Genomic DNA, 26,595 nt, shown 5'->3' with positions numbered 1-26,595 from the left:
GTAATTGGTTTAAAATGGGAGTGATAATTTATATGGAAGTATCGTAATTTTTACAGTTAGAAGGGTTTTTAGCTTTTAATTTGATATAAATAAATATAACATTCAAAGTTTTTAAAAGTTTTTGCAAACCTCAAGGGTGCAAAATAACAATAGCGACTAGCGAATGAAAGTTTGTATGGTAATATGTAAGGTTTATGTAAATATTTTGTAAGTTTAATAAGTTTTGTTCTAATATTTTATAATTATACGTAAAATGATTAGTCTAAGTCATTAAAATGCTTCCCAAAGATAGTATTTCACAGTTAGTACTATAGTACAAATGCAATGCAAATTCTTTTTACGTTAGTGTTTTTACTTTACATTCCAAAAAACAAATATTAACAACGTCGGAAATTATTTATTTACTAAATATAGTTAGATGCAATTTAATTAATATTTTGATTAATTTCACCTAAAACAGTGCTTAAAATTCCATATTCCAATTTGGATTATTCTCTATTTTAACTAAATTGCACATCACAATATAAAAAAACAGGTGAAATAACAAACATTCGTTCAGAAATATGACAAGCGGTCTATTGTAAATATCGCATTTCTTTCTAGAATCAATGGAGCGTCGACAAACGTGCACATAAAATAACTTGTTTGCTGCACTTGATAAGTGAAACGCACTGCCATTTGCATTGCAAACGGTGGCATTTATTAACTTGCTGTGTTACATGTATGTATGTAAAATTTAATATTTCAAAAAGCATTTAGTAAATCCGAATGGAAATATAAAAAATTGAATCACCTCACACTTCGAAATATATCTAGTCGTTTACATTACAAGAGTACACAATGGATTATAAAAATATATAATACTAGCTGTCCCACGCGATCCCTTCCGCGTGGAATTTAAAAAAAACTTTATTAGTAGGCTATGTGTTCTTCCAGACTCTGCTCTACATCTGTACCAAATTTCATCTAGATCTGTTGATCCATTCCGGAGATACCTTCCATCCATCCAATAATCTAAACATTCGAATTTATAATATTATTATAGTAAGATTGAACATACATTATCCGTAAAAAATAATACTTATCAATAGAGAAAGAAAAATACCTACAATTTAGGAACTTACTCACATCCATAAAAGCATAAACGTAACGAAAATATCAACGTTGTTGCTATTTTTCGTTACAAAGTACCGTTTTCTACAAATTGCAATACTCTTAAAGCTCAATTTTAATTAAGTACGTGAAGAGCAGGTTACTCTATTTCATTAGCCGTCGCCCGTTCTAATTATATAAACGGCTTTGTAGTCAGCGACAATGTCTGTTACTTAGCTACTCATATGCACTATTCTATTAATTATTTCAACTCACATATATCATTATATTAATATTGGAATTGGATTAAAAGGGATTTTATTTTAAATGATAGCTACGTAATCAGAGACTAAGATACTTAGATTAATTATTGGGTATCTCGATGGAAACATGACGTATATGTAGCTAGCTAGCGTATTGTCGTTTAGTAAACAAAAACAACAAACATAAATTGTTACTAAAGTTGTCATGTAGTTTGTCAAGGAGTTGGTCGAATAAAAGTTGGTTGAATAGTAGTTGGTCGAGTAGAAGTTGACCGAGCCAAACTCTATTTCTTCTTCCATCTCTAACCTCAATAAATTTGTTTTACATGAATTTATTTGTAAGCAAGGAATCTAAAGAACAGTTAGGTTAGATGATAAGCAAATTCCGATAACACGGAAAGCAGCATTCCTAAACACTGAAATATTTGCCATGAGTCGCGAATTTGACGACAACGACGAATTCCGTACATACGTAGACGTGTCTTGGTTTTTGAAGTTATCGAAATAGTAATAAGACTTAATCTCTTAATTACAATTTTGGTCTAAAATACACAACATCTTAAGTCTAAATTACCAATACGTCTCAAATGGCCGGTAGTTATTTTAGAGTCACCTTAGTGAATAGTAACAATGAGAATTGAACTTAAATGATAATTCAACTACTCTGAGTGCGGCAGTTATTACTATTATTTCTATTTAGTTTCATTAGTTGCATTGGTTTGTTATAGAGGATAACGTCGACGGGCGAATGGTCCGCAGAGATGGGAGGGCCGCGGCGCATGTCAAGTGCGCTGCTTCTGCCCTTCGCCCTCCTGTCGCTGCCGCCGGTGATTGCTTTCAACGCCACTGCCTATCGAGTAAGTAACACGTTGGTAACATATTTTTTTTTTTATCATAAGGTGGCAAACGAGCAATCGGCCACCTGAATACACCTAAAAAAGGGAAGCGACCGGTGCCCATAGACATCCGCAATTGCTGATGCTTTGCCATCCTTTAAAAGATGAAGGAGGGGACGCACAGAATGAAGAGGAAATTTTCCCTTCCTATGACTATGACTTCCGCCAAATTTACTTACTTATTTAATCCTTTCCTTATAAGAATAGGATGGGAAGGGAATATAGGGGACTAAAACTAGACCTCCGACAAGCACACTCATTAGACGAAAACCGCTTCCACTTCACCACTGCACCAATGTCGTGGTATTGCACCGGATATTGTTGCTGGCGTGTACCATTGTATATTTGAAGTTAAAATCCATCCCATGCCATTACATCCCAATATCAAAGAAAGATATTTGTTTCTATTTTAACTCTTATCCGCATCTTGTATTCCGTTCGATTCAGTGTATGTATCACGTGTATTATTTAATCTCGCCAGACTCACGTGCCCACACTGCAAAATGAACATTTGTTTACTCTAACGACTGCCTCCAGCACTATTGGAATAATAACGGTCTTCCTGGATTCATATTGTAACATCGTTCATGTGTAAATATAAAATAATTGTTTATTAAAAATTATTTTTTTTAGCCTAGGAGAGGCTAGAGGAAATTATATCATGAAGTTCTACACACTTTTAGTTCTGTTCATGCAACATGCCCATATATAATCTAAGCCCAGAGGTTATTTTCTAAAAAGAATTACCTAAGTTTCTCATTTTAGTCGCTTTATAAAATAACGATTTTGATAAGGTAATTTCTTGAAATTTCGTTTATCGCATTCGGAGTGCCGTTAAGAAACCTTTTCTTACCTTTTATTCAATAACCCTCGTCGAGGGCGCGCATCAACGACACCGTAATGACTCTAACGTGACTATCTGATCGTCTTGAGAGGTTTGCGAATACCTCTCTGCTTACTATTGCATTTTGCTAAAATGAAAACGCTGAGTGGTAATCATTAAGATGTTTTCTAAAATAACTTTACTAAAACTCAAAATTTCCTACTTATATTATAGGGTCATTATTATTTATTTGACTTAGTACAGATATTGCTTTAATTTATATTGATTGTTTGGTTATGTATGTATTTGATTATAAGCAATATACAATGAGTATTCATACTGTACTATTAACAATTACTTCCGTCGGTGGCTCGAATAGAACTGAGAACTGGCCTTGACAGGAGACAAAAGTGTTTAATAGAAAGTACCCTAACCCTTAGTTGATCATAGGCAAGAGCTGAGTATGTTTATATTTAGTTCGCAATGAACAGTCCATCGAACTGACGTAAATACGCTACTCATCGTACATCGTTTAATGTGGCATGCAATTCATCATTGTATGTTTGCATTTTATAAACACACTGCAGTTTCAAATATTTTCCAGAATGTGTAAATTATTGTTTACATTTTTATTTTAAATTAACATTAAAAAAAAATAACCTAGTTGTAAAAGTTGTTGGTATTCTTTGATCACATAACTGTTCAAAACAATTTTTAATATACTTTGTGTAAAGCGAAGATAATATTTTATGAAAATTCCAACTCTTTTAGAGCTGTTTAAAGACTGATGAGAGTGTCGAGCAAAGAGATTTAATAAACGTTATTATGGAAACGTTGGAGGCCACTTGTGTTAATAGTGTGCTTAACGGTTAGAAATGTTTAAAATAAATTAACTACATTCTTCGCAAAGATATTACTTATATACAAAATGTACAAACCATGAAAAATTACTCAATTTTATTTCTTCAAAATAGGTAGTTTATCTGACGTTTTAAGACCAGTTTCATTATTTATTAAGCACGCGTCATAGGTTAAATAAGGCTAAAATATTTTTTTCAATTAAGAAAGGTTGATTAACGAATCAAGGAGGCGTTTATAACCAAAATGTTGACTTTCAGGCTAGGAGAGTAACTATATTATTTACTTTACCTCCTGATTAATATTATTTACATTACTTCCATCGCAAAATGTAATTCGCACCTGATATTAGAGATAATTAACGTTTTAGTGTAGCGTACTAATAGTTTAATTATGAGAGCTTTTGTCACTAAAGACTAACGAGTTTTGAATGAGCAAGCTCTGAGCACATCTGTAGACTGAGATAGTATATTAACTTCCATGTTAATTTTGTTAATACTATCTCCTGTGATAGTTTAGCGTTGCCGCGGTGTTTTTAGATTGTCAAGAATAATTAAATATTCTAATATTTGAACTTATTATATAGAATATAAGTTATTTTTCTAGTATTGTGAAAAGAAGTCTAGTCTATATGCATATATCTATAAATACGTTAATCCATTGACTTCTTCTAAACTACGGCGTACTAATCGCTGTATAAGAAAATATTCCACAACTGTTACTACCTCTGGGTACATGACGGAAACCAAAACGAGTTCATTATGTTCAGATACATCAATGTTATTTCCACAGGTGGGCACAGTTAATCGAAAAGTTAACTTCGTTAATCGTTAATTCGTTAATTAAAAATTTAACTTCGTTAATCGTTAAAGCGTTAAATTCTCGAAAATTTAACGCAAGTTAAAGTTAATCGTTAACAGTTAACCATACCAAAATTATACATACTACTTTAACACTTATGGTGGTGACACTTGTTTAAAATATTAGTTTGATTATTTTAATGATGAAAATTAATTTTTATTAATATAAAAATTAATCTTAATTCTATAAGACATTAGTATTGGAGACAAGTATGAATTCATTATAGTATATTTCATTACGAGTGCGGAAAGCCTGTCATTGCAAAGTGTTCCGACAAATGTCTACCCGAGCCGAGGCGCAGCCGAAGGTGAGGGTTGATAGTTGGCACAAGTTGTAATGACAGTTCCGCCCATGTACTAAACAACTATTTTTAATACAGTTGCGAAAAAATGAAGCAATTTAATATAATAATAAAAACACAATAAACTCAACTAACTAAAATGTTTGGAAAATGGCGCCAACCGTAAAAGAATACAAACAGAGATTTTTTTGTTTTCTTCACCCATTCTGGGTAGGCAAGGGGAACTATGCCCAAACAGCGAAGTCTTCGGTAGATTATTTTTATTGATATGAAATTAAATGAGATGAAATAAAATGAAACCAACCTAATTCATTGAATCAAATCATTAAATGTTATATTGTAATAAATTTGGAGCTTCTTTTTAGAAATATTTACATGAATCATAAAAACTTCGTGGTTGGCTTTTTCTTTTTAATAGACATTATTTTGACAGTTGGGAAAGAGAACGCATGAGTTTGGAAAAGCTAAAGAAAAAGCACGACTAAAAAAGTGTTCTTAATACAGTTACTTAAAAAGTGGCGTATTACAGGGACGAAGAGTGTTCGGAATGTGGGCTATTACATACTCGTGATTTTATATACTCGTTATGAAATATACTATTTCGAACCTTCTTTTGATTTTGTCCTATTGGTCATGTCTTTCCCGGACGCTCTGATGCATCACAGTTGCACGCGAACTTCACATATATCAATTATCAACTCGTTCGTTCACCATTCGAGTCGCCGACAGTCGCCCAACATAGTTGAACTTACGAGCGTGGCGTGGCACGTAATTTAAACAAAATGACAGAACGTCTCCAAGTTTCTAATTTAACGATTAACGGACTTTTATTAACGGAAGTTGAGTTTAACGGAAGTTAACAAAAGCGTTAACACTTTTTGAAGTTAACTTAAAAGTTAATCCGTTAAGCAAAATGTTAACTTCGTTAATTAACGATTAACGGATTAACGAGTTAATGCCCAGCTCTGGTTATTTCCAGGAAGAAGTGGAATCATCTCTACGTTTAGTGCATGCTGTGGCAACTGGAGCCACGGGGGCACTGTGCGTGACCCACAGATACGGCCGATTGCGGGCACCTTTGCACGCTGCACGCTGGGACACGGCTAGAGCCAGAGCTGATTTAGCTGCCAACATGCTACACCAGCTTGGCTTGGAAAACGCGGGTAAGACTGGACAAATCTTTTGATATACTATCGGAATATTGCCGGTATAGCCAATCTATTCCGTTCATTAGTAACTTTATCAATTAAAAATTTTTGAACGTTAAAAATAGAGATTGACAGAAGCCAATCTGCTGATCTGGTATTCTAAGAAGATCTGTAATAAAAAAAAAGTGTGGAAAGTGTGGAAGAGTGGAAGGTCTGGGCAAATTTCTAACCAAAATCCTTATATTTGATACAATTTCAGAGGTTTTGACGGCGGTATCTCAAAGCCTAGTCATGGGGGCGAGTACAGCGGAACGCGCAGTTGGAGCACGCGCTATAGTTCTACAACCAGATGGAATTATAGAGGGATCGATAGCTTGGGAGAGATACGGCACGGGTGAACCAATTGCCGTACCCGCGCCGCCGAGGGATAACCCTCCTGATCCCGAATACCCATGGTACTTTTTTATTTTGAAATCACAAAGATCTCTCTCTCCCGGCAGTTAATCATAATTGAAGACTTCATTTAAATTCAATTATCGGTACAAAAATGATATTTCTGATTTTAAAAACTTGAATTTATGAACGAAATTACTAATGTCAATTTGTTTTGTTTACATTCGTTCGTTTTGACAAGTTCGAAGCTATTGTTTATAATTTGACAAAAATAACCACTTTTTTAACAATACAGCATAAGAGAGAAGAAAATAGTATTTAATATTTTGTATAATAACTTTTAGGTATGTATCTGCTTATCAGACAGAAGAGCTTAGGTCGTCAAAGTTTATGCCTTCGCCACCTGGGGCTGCTATGGGAGGCTGGTGGACTTACCCATATTATAGCTGCGAATCTGAGCGCTGGTTATTGTCATATACAGCTCCGGTTTCAAAAATCCGCGGGTAAGTTTACATAAATTAATAATATATAAATTATCGCTATCAGTAACTGATGACTTGATATTTGGATGTTTAAAATCTTTCTTTCAGCTTAAGTGGAGTTGTTTCACTGGACATAGACATATCTAATTTAGAAATCAATCAATGTGAGGCAGAGAATGATGAAGAAAATGATAATCAAATATATTCCTTCCATGGAACTCATAAATGTCCCAATGAGACTACTTTTGTAAGTATTTATATATTTATTACATTATTTTTATGTACATAGTACATATGTTTTTACATTTCAAAAGATACAAACCACAGATATATTCAGTGCCATCAAGTGTTGTAATTTTAATATTGACTAACATTTTATATCATATGGAAACATTAACTTTTTGTATATTGTGATAATAATTTTATAGTACATAATTGTGATTACAGTGTATATATACACCAAACAGAGAAATGAATGCAAGACATGCTGGTTGGGCAAGAGGGTCATATATTTGTAAATGTAGACCAGGATATTATTCTTTACAGCATCCAGAAGGTTATAATGGATCTCTTGTTGAAGGTACAATTCAATTAAAATATATTGAAATATAATGAGTAAATAAAGGTTTTAACAAACAAAGCTGGTGTTGATGATTAGCTTGGTGTACCCGCTACTCCCGCTCTCTTATATTAAAAAAAAAATAGAAAAAATTTTAAATAAAAAAGCTAAGAAAAAAAAGACTGCAATTCTCATTCATTAAGCTAAATGAACTTGCTTGTATAAAAATAATATTAAGGAAAATAAAAAGTATTTGCAGTTTTAAGGATTTTGCCATAACTTATTTGGTTTTTTTATAGTATAAGCAGGCAAATAAGTACTTGGCAACCTAAATTCACCAATATAACGGTGCTGCCCATAGGCATCCGCATTTGCATATGCATTACCTACCTTAAATCAACAGAAGTGGATGCACTGAAAGAGTGTTTTTCACATTCCACCTGCCTCCCTTCTTTATAAGAAGAAAAGGGAGAGAAGGGCGAGAAAGAAAAGAGGACTAAAATGAGACCTCCGGCTTGCAGACTTATCAGACTGTCAGATGAAGAAAATAAATTAAAAATTTTATGTTTTCAGTTGCTTTTCAAGAGTATGAAGAAGGAGGTTTAGAAAACTGGAGTGAACCTTATGAATGTTTGAAATGCCAGCCGGGTTGTGATACATGTAAAGGTCCTAAGCCTTGTCTCGCCAAATACAACTGGCCATTCCGGTTAGTTTTTTTCAATTGCTTATACTATATACAGGATGTATCTAAAATAATGGATCAAAAGCTTTGTTGCAATTTTCTATGGATCTATCTATTCAGCCTCGTAACGCCCCCTGCTGGGCATAGGCCTCCCCCAGAGATCGCAATGATGATCGGTCCTGTGCAACCCGCATATAAGTATATTCAATTTACATAGATACAAGTTTATTCAATTTTTAGTGAAACAATTTTAAATATTAACTTTAAAACTACTCAACTGAACACTTCATCAACTGCTTGACTAACTGCTCCACTATTAGATGTCCAAATATTCTACATTGCGAAAAATCATTCATGTTTTTAATATAATAGTACATTGTTTATTTCAGGATATCACTTCTCGTGATATCAGTGTCGTGTGCCGGGCTGACAGTATGCCTCACTTTCTATACGAGACACCATCGTCGTGTCAAAGTGATCCGAGTCGCAAGCCCCGTGTTCCTCTCAATAACATTGCTGGGATGTGCTATAATGTATATGGAAGTAAGTCCAACTGAAATTTATTTAGAAACTAGCTGTCACCCGCGACTCCGTCCGCGCAGAATTAAAAAGCCTATGTGTTCTTCCAGACTATGTTCTACATCTGTACCAAATTTCATCAAGATCCATTGAGCCGAAGATACCTTCCAATCAAACATCCATCCATCTATCCATCTAAACATTCGCATTTATAAAACTAGTAAGATTACTTCAACATATTGTAAAAATATCAATTAACTATTCTTGTGAAAAATTCAAATTATTTACAGATGGCAGCAATATTCCCAGTACTTGACAGATATTCCTGTATTGCCACAAAATGGACTCGGCATATGGGTTTTTGTATCACCTACACAGCTTTACTCATGAAAACTTGGAGGTTAGTAATGATTTCAAACTGATATGTAATGTTTTTTTTATATATATTTTTGTTTACATAGTATTAGTGGCCTTGTAAAATAATTACACTTAATCTATACATATATTATTTATAGAGTTTCACTAACTTACCGAGTGAAGTCAGCACACAAGTTGAAGTTAACTGATAAACAGTTACTGCAATGGATGGCACCAATCCTTCTCATAATGCTGGTCTATCTCGGTACATGGACTCTATCATCACCACCAGATGCTGAAGTTGTGAGTATAATTTACCAAGACAAAAATTCATCATCATCATCAACCTGCCCTTATCCCTATGGAGGGTCGGCACAGTATGTACTCCTCCATACATCTCTATCAGCCGTCATATCTGAATTTACCCCCTTCTTACTCATATCCTCCTTCACACAATCTATCCATACTTTTAAAATACCAAGGCAAAGATTCAAAGTACCAGAAATGCTAGGAAAATTAAAGATATCTCTTAAGCATATGTCATAAGGAATAAAAGTGACATGTGACAAGTGATATGTGAACAATGACATGTGACAAGGGGACATTTAGTCACAAATTTGGTGGAGTCTGACCATAGAAATGGATGGATCCATGATTCCGAAGGCCGTGACGCTTTTAAGGCAGTAATAGGACAAAGAGACGATGATAATAATTGCGTTTATATTAGACGGCAGTTCAAATTTTTTGTCAGTTAGTGTTATCGAGTGAACTGTATTGTGGTGATAAGAGATTGTAAGAAAAACATGTATAATTCCGTAACAGTAACACACAAAGCCAGAACTAGCAAGAAGAGAAAAATAACAATTAAAAGTCGATGACATTTTACAATATTAATGAATAAAAAAGAGTATATATTAGGTCCTTACATATGAAATTGGCGTTTTTCGTACTGGCCACTTTAATCACGAATTTCTCCTCTTTGGTAAGGAATTCCAAATTCAAATTTGTACAGCTATAGACTCATGTATTTGTGGTTCGATGACCGTCATTCATTTGTTTTTTTCTTCTGTTTTTTTCTGTTTGCGTCACTCATTTTACAAAATGGAAAACTTAAAATATCGCATTATTTACGAGTACGAGTTCCGCCGTGGCACTAGTGCTGCGGAAACGACTCGAGGGGTGAATGATGTGTATGGCGGTCGTGTTGCAAAAGAAAGCACAGCTCGTTTTTGGTTCCAACGTTTTCGTTCTGGAAATTTCGATCTGCAGAACAAGCCCCGTGGACGGCCTGAGACTCAAGTTGATAATGAAGAGTTGAAGGCTATTGTGGAAGCGGATCCATCGCAAACCACGTCCGAGTTAGCTGCAGGCTGCGATGTTAGTGATAAAACTGTTTTAATTCACTTGAAGCAAATTAGGAAGATTAAAAAGCTTGAAAGGTGGGTACCTCACGAATTGACTGAAGCAAACCGGCAAACGCGCGTCGACTGTTGCGTTACATTACTAAACCGGCACAATAATGAAGGTATTTTAAACCGAATCATTACCTGTGATGAAAAATGGGTTCTTTACGATAATCGGAAGCGCTCAGCGCAATGGTTGGATCCTGGCCAGCCAGCCAAATCCTGCCCCAAGCGAAAATTAACCCCAAAAAAGTTACTTGTAAGCGTTTGGTGGACTAGTGCCGGTATTGTTTATTACAGTTTTCTCAAATCTGGCCAGACTATTACGGCTGATGTCTATTGTCAGCAATTGCAAACCATGATGGAAAAGCTAGCGGCTAAACAACCTAGGCTGGTCAATCGCTCCACGCCACTGCTGCTTCACGACAACGCTAGACCACACACTGCGCAACAGACGGCTACTAAATTAGAAGAGCTTCAATTGGAAAGTCTAAGACATCCTCCGTACTCCCCGGACGTTGCTCCAACAGATTACCATTTTTTTCGAAATTTGGATAACTTCTTGCAAGGGAAAAAATTCAACTCCGATGGGGCAGTCCAAATCGCCTTCAAAGATTTTATTGATTCCCGTCCGACTGTTTTTTTTTAGTAAAGGGATCAATGAACTACCTATGAGATGGCAAAAGTGCATAGAAAATAATGGTTCATACTTTGATTAATTAAATATATTATATTAAAAAATATTCGACTTTTTGTTCCTCCCATACAAAACGCCAATTTCATATGTAAGGACCTAATATATAAAAAACCTCTTTGACTGGTTCTGGCCAGTCATGTACAGTTAGTTTTATCTATTTTCAGATAACTGACGACAACGGATTAAAATTCAAGCAATGCACATACAACTGGTGGGATCACAGCTTAGCTATAGGTATTTTTAACTTTATTTAAAGGAACAGTTAAAAATATTTATTAAAATTGATTAGAATTCTTATAACATACTTTTCTTTACTTTTGTGACAAAATCAGTGGATTAAAGTCATAAAGATTTTCGTTATATATTATAATGTATTAATCAGTTTTAATTCACTTTTTATTTAACATAATGTATTTCAGGTGAAATTCTATTTCTACTGTGGGGCGTTAGAGTCTGCTACAGTGTTAGACATGCAGAGAGTCTCTACAATGAGGCTCGTCTTATTTCCATTGCAATATACAATATATTCTCAGTTAATTCATTTATGATTACAATGCAGTAAGTAGAAATATAAAATAATAATTTTCAAAATTTATTGACCAACCAGAACTAAACAGAATGTTTCATTTTTTTTTTTTCAGTTTATTAATTTTACCTCACGCGGGCCCAGATACGAAATATCTTCTCGGCTTTGTTAGAACACAATTATCTACATCAATTACAGTCCTATTAGTCTTTTTCCCAAAGGTATGTGAATTTTTTATATTTTTTTAAACTTTACAATGCCTTAAAATTCAAAATCTCTAAATACCTTTGGAAGACTTTTTTGCGTGTGCAATAAATATTTACAGTCGAACCTGGATGAGCGAAATCCGAAGGGACCGCGATATTTTTCTCGCTTAAAGATGTTTCTCTCTTACCTGAGTTTCTCGCTTATGAAGGTGATCCGTAGGGAGCGGAAAATGACTGGCTTTTAGAGGTTTCTCATTTATCCAGATTCGACTACTACAAAGATGTAACATAATCTTTAGATCTTTTGGTGGTGCGTATTTAAAAGATACAATCGGTACGAATTTTACTGGTGCGCGAATCTATATGTTAGTTTTTTTTTTGTATAAGGTATTTCGCGTGATTCGAGGCACGGGAGACACATGGGAAGGTCGGGCACATGCCCGAGGTGTCCCCGCCTCCTCCTCTCTTAACGGTATCGGCCTAGTGGCAGACGAGGCACCAGACTTGTACCAAGAGAATGAGGAACTAAAGGTATTGTGTAGTATCCGGACTAGAGTATATTTCTGACAAAGTTAACTCAAACACTGATTAGTATAATTTTGTCTTATTTGCTTGATGGTCGTTGTACACTCTTAATATAAAAATAATTGAAATCAGCATGAGCTTTTATAGCCTAATAAAAAGGTGATAGTGTTCTTTACATACCAATTTTTATCTTTCAATATTCCAAATTGCAATTTTTTTTTCCTTCATAAAGGTAAACAAATTTTCAGGAAGAGGTGCAAAAGCTCGCGGCTCAAATAGAGTTTATGAAGATCGTACAGATGGAGATGCACAACCGGCATTTACGGCCGAGGCCCGGCAGTTACTTCAGCCAGGCCCTGCCGCTCAGCCCTGTACATGCCAACACCAACGTCCAGGTAATGCGCACACACACAACTCGAATGTATGGATAATAACACAAAACATACACTTTATTAGCACTTCTATGTGGTTTTTTATAATCTATATAAAAGAAAGTCTTGTTAGTTACACTATTTATAATTCAAGAACGGCTCAATCGATTTGACTGAAAATTGGTGGGCAGGTAGCTTAGAACCAGGAAACGGACATAGGATAATTTTTACCCCGTTTTCTATTTTTTATTCCGCGCGGACGGAGTCGCGGGTAAAAGCTAGTGTTATAAAAAGAGAAAAGATCATTTGTTGTTTGTTTGTTTGTATTGAATAAGCTCCTAAATTACTGAATCGATTTGAAAAATTCCTTTACTGTTGGGAAGCTACACTATCCCTGGGTGATATAGGATAAAAAATATAGCATATTAATATTATAAATGCAAATGTTTAGATGGATGGGTGGATGGATGTTTGAAGGTATCTCCCGAACGTCTCAACTGATCTCGATAAGATTTGCCATAGATGTAGATCATAGTCTGGAAGAACACATAAGCTAGTAATTAAGTTTTTGTTTCAAATAGCGCGAACGGAGTCGCGGGCGACACGACAGCTAGTAGCCTATAAAAAAATAATATAAAAGATATATATAGATTTTTGTATTCCGTGCTGACGAAGTACTTCTAGATTCTTCAATATTTTCGATATATAAGTATCGAGAAATAAGTAATAACCCATATCTAACTTAACAATTTGATTACAAAGTAAACTCCAGTTCCAGAAATATACATATACAAAAGTAACATTATAAATTATATTATTTTAAATGTTTCTGAATTGTAAAAAGGTGAACAATTTTGTCACAAGTAAATTTGTTAGTTATTATTTACACAGGAGGTAAGTGAGTGGGGTGGGCCAGTGTGACTGGTGGCACTAAGTGACAGCGGCTGGTCATGGCCGGGGCCCGCCGCACGTCGCGTCACCACCGCAGTCGACCCGCGCCATCCGGCATTTGTCTGACACATTGTCATGACCCAACCGACAATGTCTTGTCACTGCCGTCTGACACAACTGACATTTTTTCGACATTCCACTAAACTACTTTTATTATTTTCAGCACTTATTTTGTTAACACCAATCGTATTATTTACAGCTATTATATGATAATAGTATGTAATTTACTAATTATTATGCAATTTAAATAGTAGTCAATATTACAAACATATCTTTTGACTATTTCGACTTTAGTTGATGATTGTACAATTGAAGCACAACATATTTTTGTTACGAAGTCATTTTGTGACTTAGCTTTAATTCAATACTTATATACAATTAATACAAAACAAAAAGACATTATTTTTAAATTATTTTTTTATTTTCATTTGTCAAAAATGCTATTTGTCTTTTATTGTGTAGTCATATTTTCTAGTCATAAAATGTTATTGTTATTGCAGTGTACAATTTTGTATAGTAGAAATTAAAAATAACTTTAGCTGCTAAGAAAAAAATATACAAAAATAGGGACATAATAATGCCTGATCATCTTTAAGCAAATAACTAAAGATTTCAATACTAAATGTGTTGTTTATAAAATTTATTTTTTGTTTTTTTTTTAATACTTGTATAGTAAAATGTCGATCAATAATAAATTATTCCTTTGCTAAATAAAAGAAATCTTTTTAAAAATTTAAATAAATAAGCCACCTCATATTAATAAGTTAAATTCGTTACAAATTATTATACAAATGTAAATACATATATTATCTTTAAATTGTAATCCCTTGTATTAAAAACAATAATAGATATATTTTATCACAATAACCTATAGATGGATAGTTTTATTTAGGTGTACAAAACGAGAAACGATTTTCGAAATGTCATCAGTGACAATGACGAATACAATGAAAAATTCTCCGAATTCGGGATATCTTACTAATATTATAAATGCGAATGTTTAGATGGATGGATGTTTGTTTGAAGGTATCTCCGGAACTGCTGAATGGATCTTGATGAAATTTGGCACAGATGTAGATCATAGTCTGGAAGAACACATAGGCTATGTTTTTTTATTATTACGTATCTTCTTTAAGTCGCGGGCGACAGCTAGTATACTCATATATTGAAATATTGGGTAAAATATTATTGCTATCCTATTATTATATTTAATCCCATTTTTTTAATAAACACAATATTGTGTTTTCTTATGAAATTATTGATTTATATCACAAAAAACTTTATAAAAACCATTTAAAAAAAATAAGTAAAGGAGTTGTATTCAATTTTTTTAAAGGTAAATGATAATGCGGGGAAAAATTGCCACAAAAAGAGTCCTCTGGAGAGCCTTTTTCTTGTCTCGTTTTGTGCTCCGGATGAGGTATCAATAGATATATGTATAAATTAATGTGAAATTATTAATCACTACTCTTTGCTATGCTCTGTATTGTTAATTAATAATTAGGAAAATAGGTTCGTTAGACATTCCTTAGTCATTTTTAATCTGTCTAAGGATTTTCTCATGTAAAAGATGAAATAAATTATTTCGCCTTTCTATCCTCTTATTGTGTAATGTTGCTGACTATCCAATTTATATTGCTTTTGAATTAGTAGAAATTAAGAGAATGTGTGTCAATGACAGTATTTTAGGCTATGGTAAAGCAAAAGTGGCTAGTTTTTTATAGATTGTAGGATTATATTCAAATTTTTAGGTACATCGATATTTTTTATTGTATATTGTAGTTACATATTAAAAATTGTTACAATAAAAAGGTTCATAATCAGACAATAACATTGGAAATAACAATTTTAAATTTGATTTCTTTTTAGTTTCAAAAAATATATCCATTTCATGTCATTTTACTTTAATTAAGTTAATTTATTAAAATATTTAATGCTTAGGATATAATTGTAAGTATTTTGAAAAAAAAAGTGTAAATATGAAACGGGATAAAGCAAAAATTCTAAAATTGTGTATATAGTTATATAGATGTATTTTCTTTTGTTAATTTCATGTCTGTGATAATTGTTTAATATATATTTTAAATATTTAATGCTTTAGTAAATAATGTTGCCATTTATAAAGTTTAATGGAGTATTAAATACCAAGTACATATTTTTAAAAGATACTGGTTAGTTATATATCATATCAATCACATTATGTCGATTTTAATTTAAAAATTTTAATAAATGTGCTGTTGAAAACAATTATATAGTCAGCATCGGGCAAGTTAATATTGTAGTTTTTGTGTAAGTATATATTTCAGTAAATATTATTATGCAAAATATAATTATTGTGTTAAAAGAAACTCACAATGAAGTTGTATTAATTTAATATAAACTGTTTTGTTTTTCACTACAAATCAGCTATTGAACTGCAATTTATTGAATTATTTTATTTTACGGAAGGGTTGCTAATTGCTATGCATGTGAAGACGCAAGACCCAAAAAAATTCAATAAATTACACTTCAATAGCTGATTTGTAGTAAAAAAAAACAGTTTCTATTATTTCGGGAAGAACGGCGAATACAAAAATCATTAAAATATAATTAAAGCATGGGACTACTACTTATAGTAAGATAGTAACACCCCTGCCGAGCTCCCACCAGAATTCCTCATTTAATATACATTATTTTTATATTAAAATGCTCGTAATTTTAATCAAAAAACAAATTATGGATACTATTATTTGTGAATATCAAAATTAATAAATGTGAAATTAACCATACATGTAAAATTTCTTCATAAGATTAGATATTTTATTTCAATTAATTATTCAAAAGTTACATAATCTGATGCTGCCTATATAATCATAGTTGTATATTTTTAACTATTTATCGACTCTTCTCTTCAAAAAATGTTATAGCTGTAAATTTTGTAGTAAAAATGTATGTTACAAAAATTGCTGATTTTAATATATATTTTTCTTAATTTATTGAGCTTTTAAATGTTAAGAAGTATCTGCTGCAATCAGCATCTTCAGTGATACAATTCCAGAGTTAAACCTGCTAAGTCATTATAAAGTAGATATGTCCGTAGAGTAAAATCATAAATGTGATATGAATACTATATGTGAATAGATATAGGTATATGTTAGATACATTTATATGGTCACTTTAAGATAATTAAATTGTTTATTTTAGTAATAAATTCTATTAAAAAAAAACTAAATTTTGTGAGTTACAAAAATTATAATTGTGCCAATTTGTAAATTTTCGATGTGATTTTAAATGGATGGATGGTGACTGTTTTGTTGTTGTTTTTTTCTCTTTTGTATAGTTTTTAAACTTAATAGTAAGATATATTATTCATGATGTTATTAGGCAGTAAATTATAATGAAAGTGATGTACTTGTTATTCTCTGATAGTTGATAATAGATGGATAAATGTGTAAGTTGTGTTTTTACAATAAAATAAAATTTAATGTTTTCATTGTTTTCTTTAACCTTAAACATGAAAATATATAAATTTATAACAAATATTATTAGTTAAAATAGTTACTAATGAAATAGGTATATACAATTAAAAATTGAGTTTACTTTTTTGTGATACATGAGAGAAAACAAAGATTGTGTGCGGAAAATAACCTGTGAAAGCATATTTATTATGTGGCATGTCTTTAAAGTATAAAAATATGAATGGAAGGACTAGCACTTTATCAGAATTATTGTAATTTAATGCAGTTTTTGAAGGGATTAACAATTATACAAGTGAAAATTGATAAAGGTAAAAAATTAATAGCTCAAAACAAAAGATTCTATGTACAAAATAAAAACTGTATGTGGAATAGTACCTTTAAAAAATAAACATGGATTGACCTATTCATCCAGATTCAGTGATAACACCCATCTGTATGAATAGATTTTCATCTTTTGTTATTGGAGAAGGAGGCAAAACAGCAGTGGGTCATCTAATGTTAAATGGTCCAATATCCATCAACATCAACAATACCAGAGGAACCACAGATATGTTGCCGGCCTTTATGTTAAGGATCTTTTACTACTGTTAAGCTACTGGGTTCTAGTGTTAATTACTTGGGAAGGCTACGGGCATAGGTTTACCTATATGACAATACAAATACAATTATGGTACAATACCATTTCATTCTATTAAAATTAAATCTCTGGTTAATAGCTCAATGTCTCATAATTCTGGACTTGAGTAAAAAATCTACATTTTCACCCCAGTCATACCATTAATTCAATATTTTCACACAATAATATATGCTTAACATGGTTCACAACAATGCATACTAAATAAATTGGAGCTAGTAAAGTGATTTAACTCTCGTACTTAAAGTATCTAAATAATTTTTATACACATATAACATAATAAAACAGAATACATCACCTAGAATCAATTTCAAGTGTTTTGAATGTTTTATCCTCACCTACTCATCTATTCCAAAATTCCATTACAAAAGTCATTATGGAGAGAAGTAATCATACTTATTTTCACAATTAAAATAATTTTTCAGTACATTTATTAAAAATCTAATCGTCAAAAATTGAATCACTCTTTTTTAGAAATGGCACCATAGAACATATGAACTCCGTTGCATTTTTGATTAACTTGACATCACTTTTTATACAGCTTTTCTGAAGCAAATCCAATATCTCCATATCTTTTCTTGCTATTTCACACACGTTTTCGATAGATGAGAGCTCCTCATCCTCAGCACTAAGTAAAGCCTCCAATGATGCACCTCTTTCAACACGCTTCCTCAATAAAGCAACTTCCTCCTTCAGCTTTTGATATTCCTCATCCGAAACTTGTTCTAACTGAACTTCGTCTTCAGGTAACAAAACATTCGGTGGAATTTTTAGTAATCTCTCTATTTCACTGTCTATAGCTTCCAGTGAGGGTCCTGCCCGTTCACAATATAACTTTATTAACTTATCACACGAATGTGTTAAAGTTAATTTGTCTGTGTCATTCAAGTCTAGTTTATCCTGTAAATAAGACTCCATATCCTTCACTCCACTTTTGATTTTGTGTTCTACCATTTGACGCACCGCTATTTTGAGACTTTGAGCACCAAAACCAAAATGTTTCGTCTCGTATTCTTCTTCAGTACCACCAATCCACGGTTGTGTTTTAATCATTTTTGCTTCAGTAGGTTATTTTTGATTAAAAACCAATGTTTACAGAAATAACAAATAACGTACTTCCGACAATTTTTATTCAAACGAGTTGACAGTTATTAACTGACAAATATTGAAATGACAGAATGTTTTTTTTTTTGTTAATGCTTGAACACTATGGTTGTCTCAAAGACTAAACATTGTGTGGACAAAGACAAGAACAGGATTCTGCAAGAGCGTAGAGGTGTTACCCTTTCCAATAGAGTAACCATAAAATAATTGGACATTCTGTATTGCGTTCGAGTTTGAAAGGTTGCTAAGATCACAATTACAACATTTTAATTATTAGTAAATTAACAATTGAACATGAAGGGAAAAAGCTATGTTATTACACTTTCAGTTTTTCCATAATCAAAATGGGAACAGTTATACTGTACTTTTTCAACATAAGTTTATTGAAAAACATGTGTTAAATCAAATCAATAGTTAAATGCGCACTGGGCAGTGAGTCAAACCGACCTATGATACAATTAAGTTACCACGCAATTGCTCAACTGACAGGATGACAGAAGAGTATTGTTTTCTTAGGCCCTTCGTACACAAGGCAACGTATAACGTATCGTCTAAACCAGTGTTTCCCAACCTTTTTGGATCCATGTCCCATTTTTCAGGATGAACATGACTATTGCCCCCTTATAAATTTTGTTAAGAATAAATTTCTCTCGAGGCCTAAATTTACAATGTTAGAGAAATAATGAAATACTACTTTTGGCTGACTAGATCAATTTCATATGTATAAAATTTTTAAACACGAAAACACATATAAATAATTTAAATGCAACGGATTTTTGTCTCTAAAACGTTTTTATGTACTTTTTAGCACTGGCTATCATTGTTAGGATGTAGCCTTAAGTTTTTAAATCTCCGAACTGCCCCCTTCTAAATCCAAATGTCCCCCAGGTGGGGCGTACGCCTCACCTTGGGAAACACTGGTCTAAACTAATATTGTATGGTTGGGTCACGAGGATGGTTTTGCTCGCGCTCCGTACACACAGCGATGAATCATTGAAGCGAGTCGTCGTCGTTCGTTCAGTACAGGCATAGCGACTACATGTCAACTGCTACTTTTCTTACGACGATCTTAACACACAGGTTAGATAGAAATGTCAATGCTCGCTGTGTACGAACCTCTATGACATCGTATTGCTTAAGTCGACAACTTAGCGACGAAAATTTTCGGGTTTCGAAGATTTACGTTGCCTTGTGTGCGAAAGGGCTTAGGGTACGCGTACTTATTTTTATTTTTTTCCAAACACCAATTTCCATTTAGCATCCAGCCGCGCGAATTTGGTAGCGCGTGGCCGCGGCTGTTATTGTTAAATTTACCGACGTAAAAATAAAATATGTAATTTAGAAAATAGGTATGTATATCAAATAAAGGGGACTCTAAAATCCACCAAAGTCGGAATCAACTTTATTAAACCGTTTACTTAAAAAAATAAATTGCTTCATTTGTATTACGAAAATAAAAGCGCTGAATATAATACAAAAAACAAATAACAATGAAGAAAAAATAGTGTCATTTTAATGAAACAGCTCGATTAGTCGGCGTCACCATCGTGTCATGAAGTATATGCGAATCGGCCAAACGGCGACGCACATCGCTTGTAGTCGCTCCACGAACCGCAACGCGATACACTTCACTATTCCCTTCAGTAATCAAGTGGAGTTCGCGGTGTGTCGACGCTCCAGCTTATCACAACAATAACATAACCTCACTAAAGTTCGTGTTAACTTTCACCCGTTACCTTTCGAAGTTAGTGAAATTCTGTGTTTTATTGTTAAAAACGCTAAAATTATCAAGGTTTAAGTTGTGAAGTTATTGCTCCCGAAACGAGACTGTGCTCGGTAGTGTTGTGTTTACAAAGTTAGCACTGTTTGATTTCATGGTTGTAGTGTTTCTGCGGTTCGCGTTTCCTGACCCTGAACTTGAGGCTTAAGCGTGCATCTCTTTGGTAAGCTTAGCCCTTTGCGTTATTTGCAAAAAATGGCTGATTTCACTGTTTTTGTCCTTCATAAAGCAGCGTACCACACGTGTTGCGCTTTGTTTTTAGTTTGCATGACGTAAATTACAAACTATCTTTGTCATCTTTTTATAACCAGTACATATAAACAATTAAGGAAACAGGAAACTTTAATTTAATGTACACTTATGCATAATGCACATGATTATTTATTTGTACGTTTATCTACCATTTCCACACAAAAATCTGTTTAATTGAAACACTGAGCCGAGTGAAGGAAAATACAATTAAGTTCATAAATGTAATTTAATTAAAAAATTGGAATATATACCATTTAAATTCTAGGCCAGCCAAATTTTTATTGCGTAGTATACATACTTGTACGATTGCGAATACAGTTACTTAAAATCGTTTCAAAGTTTCGTAAACACTTGTTCCTACCAGATATTTATGCCTACGATGCTTATAAACTTGCTCTGTTATTTACGTTAAATCTGCTAATTTAAATTACACCCACTTTCTGTCGTTAAACTGATAATATATAATATACAATAAAATGTTATATGAAAAAAACGATGATTTTTTTTTTAAATTAAATTAGTGTTAAATCTGATTTGTCTCTTTTTGCTTTCACGTTAATATCATATCGTAACCATTAGGTACATGTCGTAAAATTTTACGCAGAGATAATCGTTATCAGAGTAACGAACTACGAATAATAAGATAATGCTTGACACAATCACGTAGGTACCTTCCTATAACTTTTATACATATGTTTTTAGTCTTCGACTAGCTGTCACCCTCAACTTCGTCAGCGAATAATAAAAAAAAAAAACATATAAAAATGCCCGCGTTCATCAGTTTCCTTCCCGTCAAAATTGTTCCAGCCTTTCCCGAGATTACCCGGAACAAAAGCGGCCTTACGGACAGACATATAGACAGACAGACAATTTTTTTTTAAATTGTTTTTTCGTTATCAACAAATCAAATACATCATGTGTACGAAATATTTTTTTTTCGATATTACATGGCTAACCGTGATAGTGGATATTTGTAAATAGAATCTCGTATTTTATGTATTCATAATCATTTTACTTTTTGCATGTTATTTAAAACTTTATTTGAATATCATTATCTAACAGTGTTGGAGTCTACAGCAGCATAAGCTGCTCGTAATGCAATAGATAGGTACCTACCATGAAAAGATAGACGTGAAACGGTTTTCGCGTTCGCATTTTGTTTGATTTCGATGTAATATTCTAGTACTTTTCACCCGTTTCTGATAAAAAGGATTGGAATTGAAGGTGGATGAGGAAGAAGAGGGGACATAATAAGAAAAAGAAATAAACATTTTTTGTACGTCCCATCCACTACCTAGCAAAAAGTAGGCAACACATCTGTGGCATTTTAATTACTTGTTGCAGATGTTTACAGACAGCGATCAATTTCCTATTTATTTGTAATCTTTTTTATTATTATGAAGTGGCTAATGAGGAAACGGCCATCTGAATACGCCGAAATAGCGACACATTGCAGATACGTTGCCTACCTTTAATCGATGGAGGAGGGGACGCAAAGAAAGATGATATTTCCCCTTCCTAGGCATCCCATCCTTCGGAAATTATACCGGTTTTAATCTTTTATTAATTCTTGTCACGGCTATATGAATATTGATCGAAGTAGGGCGGTCTTATTTCAGGTAACTTGAACAACTTTTTAAGTAATGATCCTTTTGAAGAACATAAATACATACTTAGATAATTACTGTCTATTACTTTACTATATTTGTTAATAACAAAGCTTTTTTAATGATATTAGCTTGAGTACTTGTAAAATTATTTTATTCACTTAACGCTTATAAGAAAAACCTGTTCTGTTTCTGGTACCAGTCCTAAAATGTTTATGAATTAAAAAAACAAGTCTTCGGTATTTCGGTATTTTTACCATCAATACTTTAACACTACCGCTATCCGCAATAACTCCTTTAACTTTGTATTGGAGTTTTGAAAGTCGACATTGCAGACAAATACTCCGTTTCGATGTAAATATTTTCAAATTTCTTTAGGTTTTATTCTAGAATTGAATAGATATGTTTCTAATATTATAAATGCGAATGTTTAGATGGATGGATGGATGATAGTTACAATGTATCTCCGGATCGGCTGACTGTATGGATCTCGCTGAAACATAAAGAATACAGTCTGTATGATCACAAAGGCTTGTAGCCTAAGTTTTTTGTTAAATCCGCGCGGACAGAGTCGCGGGCAGCTAGTAATATGTATTCGTGAGTCGTGATTTTGGACTGAAATATTAATAATAATGTTAACAACTGATAGATTAATAATTAAAAAATATTGGACTATCGTGAGCTGATTTTAATGTGAATTTATGTAAATAAAATGCTTTAGACTTCATAAATTATATCTGTAAAAAAATAAATAAGACAGGGGAATTCATAATGAAGTATGCGTTGAAATTATCGTAGGTTAGTTTTTTTTTATTTAAAATACAATTTATTTTATTGCAGTAATAAGTTATATGAAATGAAATGCATAATTATGCTTTCCCGCACACGTCTGTTAAACTGTTATGGTATTCGTGACCTATTTCTGGTTGTGCTCGTAACCCGTATATTTTCGGAATGTCCCCATCTGAGGCCACCGTCGCCTCGTATAAATGTTGTTTCATTAGTTTTGTTTATCGAATAAAACGAGTTTACATTTCAATTTGAAACTGGTTAGTTGTTTAATCTGGTTTTAATCCAACACAAACAAATGTCAACGTTTGAGAATGTTTTAAAAGCTGTGAATGATGTTTATGATTAATTACCGATAAAAAGAATGGATAAACAATTCTGAATAGGTAACAGAATAAACACATGAAGTATTTACTTTGATGGAGACTATCTGTCGCCCGCGACTGCGTCCGCGCGGAATTAAACAAAACATAATAAGTAGTCCATGTGTTCTTCCAGACTATGATCTACATCTATGCCAAATTTCATCGAGATCCGTTTAGCCGTTCTGGAGATACCTTCATAAAACATTCATCCATCCAAACATTCGCATTTATAAGATTAGAAAGAAGTAAGATGTTAAAGATAGAAAATGGCATAAAAGAAAAAATGACATGAAAGCTACAGTGCAAAGAGAATTTGTGACATTTTTTAACGTTGACAGGGGGCTTTAGTGGTTCAGATAGCCTTGTAGAAATACTTATGAGATTGCACTGTCACTATGACATGAAAATATCGTCGCAAAAACACATCGTTATCTTCTTCCTCGGTTTTTAATGTAAATTTTTTGGTAGTGCAAACTCACGGTTGTGAAAACAACCTCTGCCTGGTACCATTCATGCTTGGCTGGATGTATCAAAAGCGGTTTAAATCACGTCAAAAGTTTCCGCTATTAAATAGATATGGGTCAAATAAATAAAGCTATAAAACATAAATTATACAGTTTCAATATACTTTACGACATGTCTAAAACGTTCTATAAAATTATGGTCTGACACAGTATTTGTTAAATTGGATAATATCATCACTTGTAGAAATCCTACAGTTTGTGGGTAAATGCGAAATTATCCAATAAAACCAATGTAATAAAACAATTTAAGACTGCTGTAAAATATTAAATTGAAAAATCTATTGAAAAATTAATTACGTTACAAGAAGAGGTAACTTTATGTGCTTGATTTTTTTTTCGTAGATATTGTATGGTTAAAGATTTAAGAAAAGGTTGATTAATATGTAGCGACCCCATTTATTATTTGGTATTTAAATCCACTGGAAATCGGCACCGACAACTTTGACAATCTATGTTCTGAGCTATTCTTGTATTTATGTCGTTCGTTCTTAATTAGTGTCGGCATTAAAATGTTTATGTCAGCCCTGGGTCAAACTTTACAACCGTAATAACACTGATGTCGTATCTTAAGTAACAAAGGAAGTTTTATTATCCTTGCAAGGCGTAGTCGGTCGTTTACGACATATTTAAGGATTTAGGGTGAGGTTCAAATTACCCAGAACGGTTCCCATTACAAGGGTAATTTCCTATAGACGCTAAAATGCACGTCTTCGTCTATTTGTATACACAAAAAGTTTTAACGTATAAAGCATTCTAGTGCATAGTAATAAACTATATCCGAACGACATATTTAATAGAGTTATCGAATTTAAGTAGTGTACATTCAGCCTCCATTCATACGTACGTGCGCTAAAAAGAGTTGAAATAGAAAAAGTACATTTACATGTATCAGATCGTATGGCAGCGCTTTAAAACCGCGACTCTTTTTGATCGCTCATTTTTGGGCCCTGGAAGGAAACAAGAGGTAAAAGAAGCATCAAAAAGGAAGAGCTTGTGATGTGTGCTCCTATAAAAAACTTATTTAGTTTTACAGCTACGGCAAATATAAATGCGCTAATTCGAATTTAACTCTTAAGATGTGACTGGAGGTTTGTTTTCATTCAATATGTTTAATTTACTACTTATACCATATTACATCGTATCAACAAAATAAACAGTAAATTAAATGTACCTCGTGACTATTTGAAGAAAACGTTAGTAAATAAGCATGTGATATAAAGGCGTTTGGTTAGTTATAGTCATAGTTCATGGTATTAGTATTCTCATCTGCCTTTCTTCTTCTCGCTTATAGGATCCTCACAAGTTTTCGTGCTCCATCCTTGTCATCTTTCACTTTTTTCCATCTATCCACTCTTTGTACTGGCTAGTATATAAAATAAAAAAATAAAATAAATTGTGAACAAATAAATAATCAAATCTTGTTTTTGCAACAATAAAATTAATTAAAATGTCATTTTTCTTATTGGAAAGATAAAACTTGTTGGTGTGTGAGAAACGATGGCTATCTCAGACTATTCCGAAGTAATTAAAAAAAATTAAGTATTTCGTATATTTCCAAGCACTTAAAATATATTCGTGTAATATGAAACATATTTATAAATCAGATTTTTTAAATGTTTTCTTAAAGATACAGTAAGTTCTTTCGTAATTTTTTTTATAATTTGTATAAACGTGAGGTAGCACCAGTAGAGAGTAGAGGTAGAGAAATTAAAACGCAAGAAAGCATGGGCGATTGGATATGTGATGAGAAAGAAAGAATTGCATGTGACCAGGAGAATAAAAAAATGACTTGGAAATGTTTTACATCAAATGTGCCAACATTCAAGTTCGACTCAACCAATTTGAAGAAGATACAATGAAATATATAATAAGGCACTGCATAAAATCTCAATGTTGTTAAATTAATTTAATACAAAAAAAATTACAGTTTATTAAAAAAAAAAATCCTTATAACTCGAAGATGCTTCACATTTATTTCACTTCATGTACCATCTGTTGTCAACAGTTTTTCACGGGTTCCTTAAAAAAGGAAGAGGGCTAAAAGGGTTCCAAAAGTTATGACAAAGAACGATTTATCGCTGGTATCTGAGACCAAAATCCTTGTATTTTCAAATAATCTCTGTTTTGTCAAAGATGAAGAGATGTATTTTGGTCTTAGAAACCAGCGAT

The 26,595-nt window shown here is 32.9% G+C and overlaps 3 protein-coding genes across 5 annotated transcripts in view; 2 read left to right on the top strand and 1 right to left on the bottom strand.

Moving 5' to 3' along the window:
- LOC106709788 (probable G-protein coupled receptor CG31760) overlaps window positions 1-14,124 on the top strand; it is a 59,625-nt gene extending 45,501 nt beyond the window's left edge. The window contains exons 3-18 of the mRNA XM_014501665.2: window positions 2,084-2,212; window positions 6,074-6,257; window positions 6,502-6,697; window positions 6,980-7,138; window positions 7,226-7,364; window positions 7,565-7,697; window positions 8,250-8,382; window positions 8,748-8,901; window positions 9,168-9,277; window positions 9,393-9,537; window positions 11,499-11,568; window positions 11,754-11,892; window positions 11,976-12,081; window positions 12,454-12,597; window positions 12,840-12,986; window positions 13,854-14,124. Of these exons, the coding sequence (XP_014357151.2) occupies window positions 2,117-2,212; window positions 6,074-6,257; window positions 6,502-6,697; window positions 6,980-7,138; window positions 7,226-7,364; window positions 7,565-7,697; window positions 8,250-8,382; window positions 8,748-8,901; window positions 9,168-9,277; window positions 9,393-9,537; window positions 11,499-11,568; window positions 11,754-11,892; window positions 11,976-12,081; window positions 12,454-12,597; window positions 12,840-12,986; window positions 13,854-13,883 (2,085 nt within the window). The 5' untranslated portion in view covers window positions 2,084-2,116 and the 3' untranslated portion in view covers window positions 13,884-14,124. The remainder of the gene's footprint in view (window positions 1-2,083; window positions 2,213-6,073; window positions 6,258-6,501; window positions 6,698-6,979; window positions 7,139-7,225; window positions 7,365-7,564; window positions 7,698-8,249; window positions 8,383-8,747; window positions 8,902-9,167; window positions 9,278-9,392; window positions 9,538-11,498; window positions 11,569-11,753; window positions 11,893-11,975; window positions 12,082-12,453; window positions 12,598-12,839; window positions 12,987-13,853) is intronic.
- Window positions 14,125-18,323: 4,199 nt separating this feature from the next.
- On the bottom strand, window positions 18,324-19,159 carry LOC106709765 (protein MIS12 homolog). The gene has a single exon (XM_014501639.2). The coding sequence runs from the start codon at window positions 19,056-19,058 to the stop codon at window positions 18,447-18,449; it is 612 nt and encodes a 203-aa protein (XP_014357125.2). The 5' UTR covers window positions 19,059-19,159; the 3' UTR covers window positions 18,324-18,446.
- A 1,558-nt stretch (window positions 19,160-20,717) lies between these two features.
- Window positions 20,718-26,595, top strand: part of LOC106712160 (dual 3',5'-cyclic-AMP and -GMP phosphodiesterase 11) — a 139,801-nt gene continuing 133,923 nt past the window's right edge. For all 3 annotated transcript variants that reach the window (XM_045681311.1, XM_045681312.1, XM_045681310.1), the window contains exon 1: window positions 20,718-21,052. The gene's annotated coding sequence lies outside the window, so the exon portion shown is untranslated. The remainder of the gene's footprint in view (window positions 21,053-26,595) is intronic.

The sequence above is a fragment of the Papilio machaon genome, chromosome 15 (assembly GCF_912999745.1).
Source record: "Papilio machaon chromosome 15, ilPapMach1.1, whole genome shotgun sequence".
NCBI classification, from domain to species: domain Eukaryota; kingdom Metazoa; phylum Arthropoda; class Insecta; order Lepidoptera; family Papilionidae; genus Papilio; species Papilio machaon.
The sequence above is the reverse complement of the archived record's forward strand: the minus strand, read 5'-3'. Positions and strand labels throughout refer to the sequence as shown.